The 14,680-nt window shown below is 39.2% G+C and overlaps 1 protein-coding gene across 44 annotated transcripts in view; it reads left to right on the top strand.

Moving 5' to 3' along the window:
• CLASP2 (cytoplasmic linker associated protein 2) overlaps positions 1 to 14,680 on the top strand; it is a 182,085-nt gene that overhangs the window by 109,106 nt on the left and 58,299 nt on the right. For 12 of the 44 annotated variants that reach the window (XM_043595870.1, XM_043595869.1, XM_043595867.1 and 9 more), the window contains 8 exons: positions 858 to 962; positions 1,121 to 1,147; positions 4,504 to 4,530; positions 7,082 to 7,252; positions 7,697 to 7,804; positions 11,737 to 11,799; positions 12,778 to 12,884; positions 14,544 to 14,567. In XM_043595870.1, the coding sequence (XP_043451805.1) occupies positions 858 to 962; positions 1,121 to 1,147; positions 4,504 to 4,530; positions 7,082 to 7,252; positions 7,697 to 7,804; positions 11,737 to 11,799; positions 12,778 to 12,884; positions 14,544 to 14,567 (632 nt within the window). The remainder of the gene's footprint in view (positions 1 to 857; positions 963 to 1,120; positions 1,148 to 4,503; positions 4,531 to 7,081; positions 7,253 to 7,696; positions 7,805 to 11,736; positions 11,800 to 12,777; positions 12,885 to 14,543; positions 14,568 to 14,680) is intronic. The other 32 variants (XM_043595893.1, XM_043595892.1, XM_043595886.1 and 29 more) reach the window with 8 other exon arrangements.

The following is a 14,680-nucleotide window of genomic DNA, read 5'->3' as shown; positions in this document are numbered from 1 at the left end:
AGGATTGTGAGCCCTCCTTATGATTGCATCCAGTGTGGGTTCAGATTTGATAGTGGTTGAGACTGCTTACTGCTAATATATTTTTTTACTAATGACACTTAGGTACTTTGAGAAACGTGATCTCCTTTGGTTCAGGAGCTCTAGAAATAGATGTTTGTGGCTTGGTTTTGTGGAGGGGAATGAGGCAGTGGTAGGGAAGGGAGTGCGGCCGGGAGGCGGAGAAGGAAGCATACCGAGAAAAGTGCCAGCTCTTACGTGATAGGTATTTCCTCAAGTTGTTTCATAAATGAAATTGGTTGGGGGAAGAGAATGTATCTATCTATAGTAATCTGATGTTTAGCACAGGATAAAAAACTAAATACTTGACCTGATATCTCTTCTTGCAAATCTAGAAGTGTATTTTCAGTCAAAAGAACTGTTTGGGTTGTTGGTTCTAAGAGTAGGCTTATATTTAAAACTATAGTCTGTATTTCAGAATAAACTAAGTTTCATAGAAATTGAAATTTTAGAGTTGGAAATGCCAGTTAAGAAGCAAGTGGCATGCCTGTGTAAATATCTTAATTATAACTGTACTGGACTAATAATATCAAACTAAGAAAGGAGATCTTTTAGTTTGACTTTATTTTTGCCCTTGAAGAAAAGTTAGCTTATGGTGCAGCACATAAAAAGGAGTATATATCTTAAAAATTTAAAGAGAAATATAACCTCTCAGTGACGGTTACATTATGACAGAATTTAACGATACTTGAAAAGCACACCCCAGTAGAAACTTAGAGTGAGATTTTTTTTTTTCTCCTCATTAGTACGTATTATTTTAGGAAAACGTCTTTAATTACATCCATAAATTTATTCCTCAGGCCGGGTGAGAGCAAAGCTTTCAGCAGCGCCCCTCGCGGGCATGGGAAATGCCAAGACAGATTCTCGAGGAAGAAGTCGAACCAAAATGGTGTCTCAGTCCCAGCGTACGTATTGCCTATGCGTCCTCCCGGATGTGTGATACTTGAGGAGAAGCGTGTTGCTTGCGTATGACTGACTGTCCTAGGCGCTTGAGCAGTGGGTATAAAGACAGAGCTGACTTCCAGACACAAGCCGCATACTGAGTTCTTGTTCTGTACTTTAGGTTCGTCATCACCTGACAAAAATGAAGGTATTTTTTTTTTTCACTGTTTTGGATCAGTTGTTGTGCATGTTCTGGAATTTTTTTGAGTGGGTGTCGTCTTGTCTTTGGTGTGTTCCTAGGGCTGCATCATTGGTATCTGCCACTTAGAAAGAAAATACTTCATCTGCTGTACAAACTTTTGCATGGAGATATTTTAAATGGCACAGAACTCTTAGCCTTAAGGTTTTCACGGTCTACTCAAACTTGCAAATGTAGAAAATTGTGCTTTTTAGAGGCAAAATAATCGCCATGTGTTAGCATCTAATCTGGTTGCATCTAGCTAATGCTATTCGAGGACAGATAAGCGGGTCTTCAAACTCTCTCCAAAATCTTTCAGAATACAGTTAGCATTTGGGACAGATATATACTGATTTATAGCGAGGAAACATAAATTGAAATGTCCAGTTCTATTATGCTCCTTGTTAAATTTAAGATTTATATTTACTATTTCGTTGGAAGCGGAGTTCCTCATAAGTACAATTATTAAAAAGCACAATTTTGAGGTCTAGGTAAAATGAATGATTCATTTCTACATGTTCCTGAACACATTTATGGCATCATTAATTTAAAAGAGTTTCTTCCTATTCTTTCTTTATCAAGAGATTTTCATTAGCCCTTGGCTCTAAAAACAGAGATTTTTTTTCTAGGGAAATAATTTGGGGATTATTCTACATACTTGGCCATTTCGAAAAGAAATATCTTTATCTTTCACGGTGGTTTAGGCAATTTATAAAGATACAGATGCTCTGTCTGCTTTCTTATTTGATTCCCGAATCCTGGAATCCAGGAAAAGAGCTGGGCTTGGAGGGAGCCAGGCGGTGATGACTCGGGTCCTGCCAGCGGGTTCTCCTTTCCTCCTCTTTCCGAAGTCAAAAAATCCAGGCAGAAAAATGATGGAACGTTCAACAAGAGTCCTAAAAATAAAGAAATGCTTGGTAAAATTGGTTTGCAATTTGAGGATTATTTATAAATAGGAAGAATGGCAAATGTCCACTGGGTAAAGGCTCTTCTCCCAACCAAATTAGGAATAAATCATCCACAATCTTCCCTGATACTCCGTATTTTTATTTTTATTTTTTTCTGGATTTTAAGAGTAACTTTTTTTTTTTTTTTTTAAGTTTTTGTTTGTTTGTTTTGAGAGACAGAAACAGCACTAGTCGGGGAGGGGCAGAGAGAAAGGGAAAGGGAAAATCCCAAGCAGGCTCCAAGTTGCCAGCACAGAGCCCGATTGCAGGGCTTGAACGCACTAAGTTGTGAGATCATGACCTGAGCCGAAACCAAGAGTCGGATGCTTACCAGACTGAGCCAGCCGGGAGCCCTGGGTGATCTCTTAAGTAACTCAGTCTGTAGCAGCTGCAGCAGAGCAGCTTAGAGCCTGTCTCCTCCAACTGTAGTATCAGCACCACCTGGGAGCTCGTTAGAGATGCACAGTTTCACGCCACCACACATCTCCTGAATTCAGGCACTTCTTAACACGATCGCCAAGTGAGCGTGTTATAGTAAAGTCTGAGAAGTATCCAATTCAGATCATGGATTCTGGGGCCATACTGCCCACATTTGAATCATGGCTCTTCCAGTTCATTTAAAGTCGCTGTGTTTCTGTATTTTTACCTGTATATATATATTTTTTAACGTTTATTTATTTTTGAGACAGAGAGAGAGACAGAGCATGAACGGGGGAGGGTCAGAGAGAGAGGGAGACACAGAATCTGAAACAGGCTCCAGGCTCTGAGCGGTCAGCACAGAGCCCGACGCGGGGCTCGAACTCACGAACCGCGAGATCATGACCTGAGCCGAAGTCGGACGCTTAACCGACTGAGCCACCCAGGCGCCCCTGTATTTTCACCTATAAAATGAAGAAGATGATCTCAGAGGATTGCAGTAATTCAGTGTTGTAGTACATTTAATATCTTGAAGACCGTGCCTGGGCCCAGAAGAAGCATTATATATTTCAGCTGATACAATTGTCCTCCTTGCCACTATTAACCATATTAACTATAACTGAAATCTAAACTCCTGTTGTGTACTTTTGTACCTTTTATTTTTGTGACCTTCAGGAAACAAATAGTGATAACGTTAGGAAATTTAAAGCATAAAGAAGAGTAAAGATAGCAAACCAAAACTGTCTATATCTAGGATCTTAAGGATAAAATTTAATTTGATGTGTGCTGTTTTACTTAGTTATTTTCTAAAGGAATAGCAAGATGGAACTTGTGGCAAAGATTCAAAGTGCTTTGTGTGTGGTTTTCTAATATATTAAGAACCTCCCTTTTAGGTATTTTGTAATTACTGATCGTGTCAGTAGGATATAGAATAACTATTTTACATTTGGTTTTTCACTTTGACACCCAATCTACACTACTTGGGATCCTTTATGGAAGCATGAGAACACAATGACAGGCTTTTTAGACCCGGTAGGATTTTAAGATCGGAAGACTTGCTCCCTATAAGATCACTCGGGTTTCAAATCACACTGGAGAGGTTTCGTTTGCTTGCTTCCTTATTTATTCGAGTGACTGTATATTCCATTCTAGATCCACAAAAAGAAATTGTGGCCCCGTATGATTTGACGCAAGTTTCTTTTCAACATACTTGCACAGAAATATCGCTGTGACCTCCGTCTTCACTTTGTTGTGAAGTAATTCATTAGAGTTTGCGTGGTCCTTCCACGGTTGTAGATTAGCATTTAGGGAAAACATCATGGGTCAAAGCAGGTGTGTTCTGATGACTGATCAGAGTAAATACAAGCAGACCCACTGGAGAGATTTCCAGGTCTCTAGTTACACGTGAGGATGGCGTCTTGTGTTCTTGTCGGTAGCGACTGGTTGTGTACAAACGGCTGTGCAGCCCGTCAGAAACTTGGTCTCCTCACCCCAAGCCCCTGCCGTTTGTTTTTGGGGTTTTCTCCTGTGCATCTGAAAGAAAAAAAACGTAGCTTTTTCATGTATGCTTTCTTCAGCTCTAAGATGTTGTAGTTCTTCTTTACCTGTAGTTTCAAATTAAATGTTTAAATAATAAAAAGTTAAACATTTAATTATTGAGATCATAGGCCGTTAGCAGAAGGAAAGCTGAAGAACTTACATTTATTTTTGCACTGCATTTCATCTGCTTTGTACATGAGTGTCTGATTTCAGCTGTAAAAGCTACTCAATGTACTGCTTTTGTTACAGACGTCTGTGGTTTAGGGAGTTTTCTTGTGAAGTTTGCTTTTTTTGCTTCAGGGCTTTTTTAGTTTATGAGAACTGACTGAAGCTTTATTTTCATCTGCCATTCATTTTAAATCTGCTCCTTCCCTCTTCATGGATTATAATCCTTACCCTAATTCTGCCTTTACACTTGTTCAGGATCACAATCTGCTAATACCATTGGTGGTAAGAATCTATAGACTTTATGTGTGCATCTGTTGTTTGATCACCTGTTTTCATTATCGAGAATGGGTTCTATTCAGCAGAAATGCTCAGCATCATATTCCATCGTGGTGCAACCATATTGGGGCAAAAATCGCCGGTTATCTTTGGCCTGTCTTTATCACTAAAACCTCGAGTTGTTGAAAATATCCAAGTGGATCCCGCAGGTTTTGACATTCAAAAGCAAAGGAGCTTTAGTAATGCCTTGAAAATACCTTGTAAAAAGTTCTAAAATGATAGTTTGAGAATTTTAGGTAGCATGAGAAAAATTAGATACCCACCGTCAGGTTTTGCAAATTAGAGTATTTTCCAGTAGCATGCCGCTCCCAGGTACACCATGCCCCTTTTCATCAACTCAGTGGTTTTCTTAGAAGAAGCAATTAGCCTTGGCAGTTCTTGGCTGGGAAAATGAGCCTTGGTGTTATCTCCTAAGTATAAATAACTCCAAAACGAGTCCTAGGCATTGGAATTATCACACTGTTGGTTGAGGTTTGGATTTAGTGGAGAAGAGAGGCTAATGATGAAAGCAAAATAAACATTGCTGATTTTATTTTCTAGGAGAGGGTACAAATGAGTTTAAATAGAGGGTGAGCTTGCATAATTTTGATAAATACAGTTAATCCAGAACCGGTGGAGTGATTACTGTACTTCAGTCCTGCATGTTTCCTCTCTGCTGAATAGACCCACACATTTCAAGAAATTCTCCGGTCTCCTACCAACACCTTCACCCCTTAAAATTTATATCAGTTTTAACAGAATATCATGTTGTATCTGTTCATTCAGCTCATTATTTATACTTTTTATGTCGTTGCAAGTGTTCCCATAAAATACTCCATTGGCTTATCTTGCATTGTGAGTTTGTGGCATGTTGGGTGTTTGGATGTTTTGGTGTGTATGTTTAGTTTAGATACTGCATGGATAAAATAGGTGCCTTGTGGGTATCCTTAAGGTTATAACTGAAAAAAACCTACTTTGAAGATTCTTCACCTGAAACACCCAAGAGATAATTCACATGAGCCATCGTTTTAAAGTAGAGTTGAATAATTTCCCTGTAATAACTTAGAATTACTTCTATTCAGATAAATTGTTAATTTCATTGGAAACACTGCTTTTATACAGTATTGCTATAGCCAGTGGAAGATAATTTAAAATTTGTGTGCTGATAAAGTTTGTGAATTAAGCATGAATTTAAGTCGTATTCAGCAAGACCATGCCAAGAAAACTACAGTGAAGGTCACAGATCAGCAGCCCATGGACAGTATCCAGCCGGCCTCCATTCATGTATTGTTTGGTCTCCACACCATGATAAAAATGAGGAACTTTCAGAGTTTTCATTTTTTTTACAAAACCCCAAAACCTGGCTAGTATCGCCTCAAGACACAGCTGGCTGGAGCTGGAAAGTCACCACTCCCTGCCTCACACTCAGTGCTCCTCCCTCGTAAACATCTCCTGCTTGACCACATTGGCACTTGAGTCTTTGGGTTTTGCTCTGTGGAAATGAAATAAGAATATCAAGGTGAGCAGTGACTGCCCTGTTGGTGAAGAGAAGCGATGCCCAACAAAGGGGAAAAGTTGCTTTCATTTATTTAAGTGCAGGTTCACCTTTTTTATAACGCTACCATTCAGAATGTGGCGTCAACTTACATCCTGGAGTTGACCTAGTTTGTTTTCCCGTTCAGTGCAGACGTAAAATGTTTTGATTGCCGAGGAGCCCGTCTCTTAATCCTTGCCCCAATCTCTGAGATTTTGTCCAGCGCCCTCTCTCTTTTCCCCGGCCCACGTATCCTCTGCCTTCCAAGACTGAGAATCCCTAGCTGGGGAAGGGTCGGACTTCTCTGACATTTGCTGTTAGTTCTCTTTTACTCTCGGTACTTCTGCATCTCCACCCAAGATCCCTTTGCGGTTTAAAGGCAAAAAGCAAGTTGCTTTTTCAGCTGGCCCAATTTTATAAACCTTTAAAATTTAATTTTGTAAAAATTAAAAGTATACATAGTAACAAAATAATTTTGTTATACCCATTCAGAAGCATCTCAGAAAGGCCAGCTGTTTCACAGGAAGCAAATGTTTACTATATCCTTAACAAAAAAATAGAAATAACGTAATGACTAATTTCGTTCCTTATAAATACATAGTTTTAATATATAGCCTCAGCCACATGAGATGTATTGTCAGATAAGTTATTTATTTATTTTTTTTTTTTGGAAATCCTTTGTACTATTTGTGTTCTGAAACAAACATACTATTGTTAGTGTTGCCCTTATTAAACATAACAACTCATACCCCCCAAAACTGAAAATATATTTTATATGATTCACTCTTCAGTCCTAGTATATACAGCATACCTTTTTTTCCAGGTTATGATTCTATGCACATGTCTTCCTCAGTCCATTTCCTTTGAACTTAGAACTTGCCATACTATCCCAGTCTCCTCAGGTGTATTTCTTGAATTTTTATCCTTTCAACAAGTTCTCTTAGAATTCACGTCGTAACACTTGCACGTGTGTTTGGTGTTCAGCTGGCAGCCGGTCCGGGTCTCCGGGAAGAGTTCTGAGCACAACAGCCCTCTCCACTGTGAGCTCTGGTGTTCAGAGAGTCTTGGTCAATTCCGCCTCGGCGCCAAAGAGAAGCAAGATCCCACGGAGCCAGGGGTGTAGCAGAGAGGCTAGTCCGTCTAGGCTGTCCGTGGGTAAGGTCTTCTTTGTGAGACTTGGGGCCTCTTCTTTTGTATTCCAGGCTTGGGTAACAGTGAAGACTTCAGCTGGGTGCTTAGAAGCTAGAAGAAAACAACTGAGAGTTCAGGGAGAATTTAAATACAGGTCGTAAATTGAATTAGGTATTTTACCTTGAAAGTATAATTTTAAAGTCTACTTTAAAGCTTTTTATTTGCAGCCTACTTATGTTTGCAAAATACTATTTTACCCTTCTAATCTCACGCAAACGGGAGGACTGTATTCAAATTTACCTGTATCGTATTCCTGGTAATACCTTACCAAGAGTAGTTTCTTCTCAGCCTTAGTACAACTTAACCTATTAATCAGTTTTTGAGAAAGAAAACTAAAATGAACATATCAAAAATGCAAACTCTGTCTTTTGTTTCCTCCCTTTCTCTGCGGCTGTTTCTTTGTACCAGCCCGAAGCAGTCGTATTCCTCGACCAAGTGTGAGTCAAGGGTGCAGCCGGGAAGCCAGTCGGGAGAGCAGCCGGGACACAAGTCCTGTTCGTTCTTTTCAGCCCCTCGGTAGGTACCTGCGCGGGTGTCGGGTGCGTTTCTTGGCCCTGTTAATCGCCATCAGATAACTTCCGTGTACTTAGGGCTTAGCTTTCTTCCTCGACTGTGTCTTTCTTTGCCTCTCTTTTCTGCCCTGACAGAAGAAAGAGTCGTGAGGAAATTACAGGTTTGGCAATTCCTCTGAGACTTACTTGTTGGAATGAGTAGGCTAGACCTTGTATAAACCGATTGTCTCCGTAATCAAGTAGATAGCACATAGATTTGGACTACAGGATGTGGAGTTCAAGATTTATCTTAAGAAATAAACCTATAAAATTTAAAGGTAATAGCTAAATATTTACTCATGTGAAGTATGGACCATTTCACTTGATAAGATAAATGCTGTTGGTTTTTTCAGCAGAAATACTAACATTTCACCTTAGATATTTACCAGAAAGAGTGCTGCAAAATACCATATGACCTGCTTACTAAAATGGTTAGTATATAAAATAGAATTATACAGGTTAATCGTTGTTCCCCATATATTAGCTTGTGTTGTGTCACTGCTGTAAAACCTCTGTGTTCCTGATTATAGAGATTATACTATATCCTTCCCTATAATAGTATATTTACCTCAGCTATAAAAATAGTAAATGATTTTTTAAACTTACAATTTTTGAGAATAATCAGAGAGGCAGAATTTTTTACATTGAAATGTTTTAGAATTTGTGCATGGTCTTTCAGCTTTTTAACTAGTACTTTGTTTATATATACATACCTAAAGCCATTTCAGATTTTTTCTTTTAATTCCACAAAATAGAGATTACTGTAATACTTAGAGATTTGCTCTTCAGATTTTGTGACTTTTAAGTAGAACATAGTTCTGCACATGGTGCAGTTCTGCCAAGTGGAATTATTATTTCCTTCAAGCGACATGTTAGTGTAGAACATCCAGAGGTTAAATTCTTGTTCTCTGGGCCATTTGGTTCAAATAAGTCACTGGACTGTCGTGTACCGACCTAGAAAACTCCATTGCGCTGGGGACGCAGATAGGGACATCCTCGGCCTTTGATGTGTGTGTTCTAGTTCCGGGTGAAGAGTTCCCTTCCAGTGCTTTGCCAGAGATGTTTTTAACTCATATGCAATAGTCACGTACAGCATTTTTAGTTCATATGCAGACTATGTGTATACGCACACATGCATGCGTATAGATGTACACGGTATATGTTCATGTGTATATGTTTAAAAATGAAATAAATGCTACGTTTGTATAAAGTAAGCATGCCATCTTGAAGAGTTGAAGAAAGTGAGTGGGCGTGTGATGGTTTAAGAGCCTGTGCTCTAGGGTCAGACGGCCTGGGCTCTGTAACTTCTGTACCTGAGTTTCCCCATCTGTAAAAGTAGGACACGAACAGCGTGCACTTGTTAGGATTGTTTTGAAGAAGCTGTAAATGAGAGAACGTAGGCAACAGTGCTTGGCACACAGTAGGCGCTTGGGCATCTGACCAAGCTCTGACTGCTTGCCTCGAAGTAGTTCCCTTGTTCTTCTGGGGCAGAGATCTTAGATGTTTTTAACGGGGTAACACCTGTCTTTGCATAATGCCGTACTGCAGAATTATTAGAAAACATGAGATATCAAGAAGAAAACGAAATCTGTTTCTGTACCTTTTAAACCTGTGCAGTAGTCAGACATGAGAGGAAATTTATAACCAACCATGAATCACTTAAAAAATAAGCCTTGCTACTAGGTCTTTTTAAAGAGAAATGGTAGCTAGCCATTAATTTTCTAGATTCACCTCAAAGCCTCCATTTGACAACTTAAATCACTTAAATTTCTATTATTAAAGGAAGCTGTTTTCCTGATTCTAATGAAACATTCTGTTTGGGTTAAAGAAGGTTAGATCTTTTAATCCTGTAGTTTTAGGAGAATTGATTTTTGTAGCCCTTTTATTTACATCTGGATGCTGCTTCGTAAACGTAGCAGATTCGCCCTCTTATAAGACGGGTGAGGAGTAGCCGCCTCGGAGATCAGGTTAGCCTTCCCATCCCCGTTGTCTGTGGTGTCTGCCTGCATTCTGCCGTGCTTACTGGGTTTACCCGGTGAATCTCTTTTTTCACCTCCGACTTGAATGTCGCCATTCAGCAAGTGAGCCCCGTAGTTTGCTATGCATTCAGCTGTGGCACAGAGCCGCTGTAAGGGCTCTAAAGCATCAGAAATAAATCAGAGCTGAGCAAAGCTGAACTCCTCTGGAACTTGTACCCTAGTTTCCATTTACTTCTGGAGCCAAGTTTCAAAAAATAGGCTTATGTTCCTACAAGAATGTGAGTGGTGCCACTTACCTCTTACCTTCAGCCACCATTGATACCATAAAATTTTTCACAAATTTTCATCCATTGGGCATGTTCATAGTGACTCAACCGTCACCATTTTAAAAATTGTTTCCGGTAGAATTAAAACTATGTATTATGTTTTATTAACAACAGCAGTGACCTTTTAGAGTCTGATTAAACATTTTGAACAGCATTCTGTTTAATCCTTTGTCTCAATCCTTTTGATCATTTTTGCGTTCATTAAGGTCCAGTGGCAAAGAAAAGAGTGATTCATGTAATAAAGTGTTCTGGGGACACCTGGGTGGCTCAGTTGGTTGAGCATCCGACTCTTGATTTCGGTTCAGGTCGTGATCTCACAGTTTGTCAGTTTAGTCCCCACGTTGGGAACTAATCCCACTGCTTGGGGTTCTCCCTCTCTCACTTTCTCTCTGCCCCTTCCCTGCTCACTTTCTCTCTCTCAAAATAGTAAATAAACTTTTTTTAAAAAAGTAGTTTAACTGCTCTAATTAATATATCTGAAGAGGGGCACCTGGGTGGCTCAGTTGGTTAAGCATCCGACTTCGGCTCAGGTCATGATCTCTCAGTTCAAGGGTTCAAGCCCCGCATCGGGCTCTGTGCTGACAGCTCAGGGCCTAGAGCCTGGAGCCTGCTTCGGATTCTGTGTCTCCCACTCTCTGCCCCTCCCCCACTCACACTCTGTCTCTCTTTCTCAAAAATAAATAAACATTAAAAAAATTTTTTTTAATAAAATATATATATATATCTGAAGAAGAGTAACTTTCTAACTATGAGTAATCTATTTCATTAAATATTAAAATGAATCTTTAATATTTATGTAGGAAGAAGATGGACTTTGTGGTATTGTGAAAATCGGGGTTTTAATGTATGAAACTTAAAATATGCTAAAATTAGACGTAGAGAAACATGACATAAATATAGGGAGACCTTTTGTAGGTCTTTTGATTGTGTTATTGATATCCTTTTTTTACGTTCACATGTCTTTGATATTTAAATCTTTTACCGAATGCGGAACTTGTATTCTGTGAACCATTATGGAAAATGTTTGATTAACGTAAGTGAGGTATGTTCTCTTTTGAACGATGTGAAGACGGTACATGTACCGTTCGAGAGCAAAGGCCTTGAAAGGGTACAGATACCGAGGTGTATCACTTACTCGTAGTGTGGCTTTGATCACATTAATTAACGTCCCTGTCTGCTTCAATTTGCCCATCTATGAAATGGAACAGTAATACCTGCCTCATTGGGTTCGGGACTAAAGGATTTAGGTGTATTATTGGTTACTAGTTACCATGGTGGTTTTTTTTTTTTTTAAACTACGGTGTTCATTTTTTTGTCTCATGCTTGTACTTTCGACATTTCCTTCCATTTGAATACTTGCTTTTTTTTTGTCTCCTGTGGGCTTGTGTCTGTCCCCTTAGGTGTAAGATCTTCTGTGTGTCGAGGATAATGTTACGGTGCTGATGTTCAGTTGCCTTGCTTGGCAGTATTCTGATCCTTACCTATTACTAGTGATACCAGTGTTGACTAAGTCTCCTTGCCTGACTATAGTGCTGCCACTATTCCTTGTTTCTGTGGTAATAGATGAGGTTTGTATGGTCCTGTTATTCCAGCCTCCAGACACCATTCCAGATCTACTGGTGCCCTCTACGCCCCCGATGTGTACGGGGCCTCAGGTGAAGGATGAGTACATTGTCACTATCATCTGTGCATTCATCTCAGATTTTTGTCCTTTTCAGTTTCCATTGAATGGTATATTCGTGTTTTTAAATCACTTTGTGTTTGTTTAAATTTGATTTGTCAGATAATAAATCATCCGTGTATTTTTTTTTAATTTTCCCCCAAGTAACTTGTTCCCCTCCCACAACCTTATTTGAGCATTTTTCTCACTGACAGATAGCCTTTTTGTGTGTATGTAATCTAAGTTACGTCATTTTTGAACATGGAATTGTTTTCTGTCCTCAATTATGTACTTCATCTTTGTACATGTTTTGGAAAAAAAAAAAACCAAAATGGTGGATGAAGTGTTTTAATTGTAAACGATGGTGCAGAAAGTAGTGGAGGGGGAGAATCAATCCATCTCTGGTTTGTCTTTACATACCTCGGAGTGTTGGGCACACACCAGGTGCTTAACACATGTCGAATGGCATATCTCAGCTGTGGAATGAAACCCTCTCCTGACGGAGAGGAGACAACAGTTGGCGGGTTTTCCCTGTAGACTGGTGTAGCTTCACTGAGTTCCCTCATCTTCACTGGTTTGAGGTTTGACGTGTGTTCTAGACTCCTCCATGGCTCACCTGCATGGCTGAGATTTGCCTGGCTGGTAGAGCTGGATTAATTGCCAGGGCTGTAGATTCACAAGCCCTTAGTTAGCCACCCATGCTTTCTTCTATTTTCTGGTCATAAATGTATCATAGCTACTGTTCTTTAAATTTATTTTCCATACACTGTCAGTAATTTAATTGCCTTTACCATTTTATTTGACCAAAGACCAAATGTACCCAGAAAATACAGAATTGCTTTTAAAATGCTTTGCCCCATTGGTTTTTTTTTTTTCCCCCCCTCCCCTCCCCTTAAGGATCTTGAAGTTTCCAATGTGACGCTGTTACATTTATGACTCTCTCAAAGCTCTTTTCCTCCTTCTGATGAATTAGGTCCAGGGTATGGGATGAGCCAATCGAGCCGACTGTCGTCTTCTGTCAGTGCCATGCGAGTCCTGAACACGGGCTCTGACGTGGAGGAGGCCGTAGCAGATGCCTTGGTACTCTTCTCCATTTCCTTTTCGTTAGAGACATTCCAATTACGAAACTCACGTGTGGGTAAGCCAGTCCCCCAGCGTGGGGAAGGTCACGGGGAAAAGCTGGTGGATTCAATCTAGGAAGATCAAACGTGGGCCAGGGAAAAGGAGAGTTGTGTCATCAGTTCTTGGTCCCTGTCACTCGGTCAGAATTTGAAGCGAGGGCCAGAGGTAGTTGATGGGGTGTCAGGAATATAATGCGAATATTGATGTTGTGAACATGAGGATGTTTTGGGGGCACTGTCGTCCGCGAAGAGTAGGGGCAGATTTAGTACATAAATGGGTGCACCGCAGGCATACAATCCAAGGCTTGCTTCACGTTTGGAGTATTTAGGCATTGTTTTAGTTCGGGGTAGGATTTTATTTAGTCTTACTTGCTTGTATTTTTCTGAGCTGAGAGAAGCAAGACTTCAAGACAAATTATAGTTAAGATACCCTCCTGGTTTGTTATGCCTGACACGTTAAGGAGTGAGATTTAAAAACATCATCTACAGACCCATGATAGTTTGTCAGAAGAGTGCTGTCCATATATCACCGTTGTTTTTCTCACTTAAAATTATGAAGGGAGTATCATTTGAAACAGTGAATACAATTGGTTTCTGCCAATCTCCCACATCAATTCGGTCTGCACTTCTTCTTGCAAATTATATTAATCCCATCTATATTTAAGAAGCATTTACTCAGTTACTTATCACAACTTACAAAAGTCCTCATCTTTGCTCTGAAATAAAAAAAAATACATTGTGCCTTTTAAAACTGTGTATCACATCTTAACCAGTGTTGCTATAATACAATTTATGCCACATGTATTTGGAAAAAACTTTCAAAAGATATCTGCTGATCGTAGCTGTAGTATAGGAAATGTAATCACATTTGTAGTTCTGCACTAACAGTCTGTAAGTGCAGAATTTTCCCCTTTACCTCCGTTATTTAATTTTTTATAAATAATACAACTAGGTAGGAACTTTGTTCTCTTGGGCATGGGATATATTGATCACATCTTGTTCTGACGATCAGTCAAGTGCTTTAAATTTACTATTCCTAATCAACGTATTCCTTAAATCATGTTTTCTAGTTTCTTTTTAGATGGAAGATGTACCAGTTAAATTGTGCTCACATAAGTTTTATGAATTGAATGGGTTATTTTTGAACTATTACTTCTAATACTAAGGTGTGTTTGGATTATATAAGGGGTATTTAGCCACCAGGGCTAAAAGCTAAATCCCAATAATCTCCTTCGGTCTACTTCCATTATTTGCATAGTTTAGATATTCCAGTGATAACTATCAATTTCTAGAAAAAAAACTTGATTAAGCCTAATTTGGACCTGGGGAAAATCATAGAAACAAAGTTAACTTTGGAAACGACAAAAGGATCCAATTAGAAAGAAAATGTTAGTTTCTTTAGGAAACTGGTTATGGGAATATTCTCGTAGTTTAGGACTAAAGGATATTGCCAAGGTTGAAGATCTACTCTGCTACTAAGCAGTTTTTATGTATCTGTATACAAACAAAACTTACTGTTTCTGATTATGGGCATTGTTTATGCCTGCTTCATTGTGCTGTTTAGCAAAATGTTCTTCATTATTTTCAATTTTTCTCTTTAAAAATTTACTGCGCTCAGCTCTTAGGAGACATACGGACTAAGGTATAGATATTGCTGTTTTCTGACATCTTATGATACCATAACTTTTTTCCTTTGCTTCATCAGTTTAACAGATGATAGTCTTCTATAAAATAAATATTCAAGTGAAAGTAATA

The sequence above is a fragment of the Prionailurus bengalensis genome, chromosome C2 (genome assembly GCF_016509475.1).
Source record: "Prionailurus bengalensis isolate Pbe53 chromosome C2, Fcat_Pben_1.1_paternal_pri, whole genome shotgun sequence".
Taxonomy (NCBI): Eukaryota; Metazoa; Chordata; class Mammalia; order Carnivora; family Felidae; genus Prionailurus; species Prionailurus bengalensis.
Note: the sequence above shows the minus strand (reverse complement) of the source record. Positions and strands in the feature narration are given on the sequence as shown.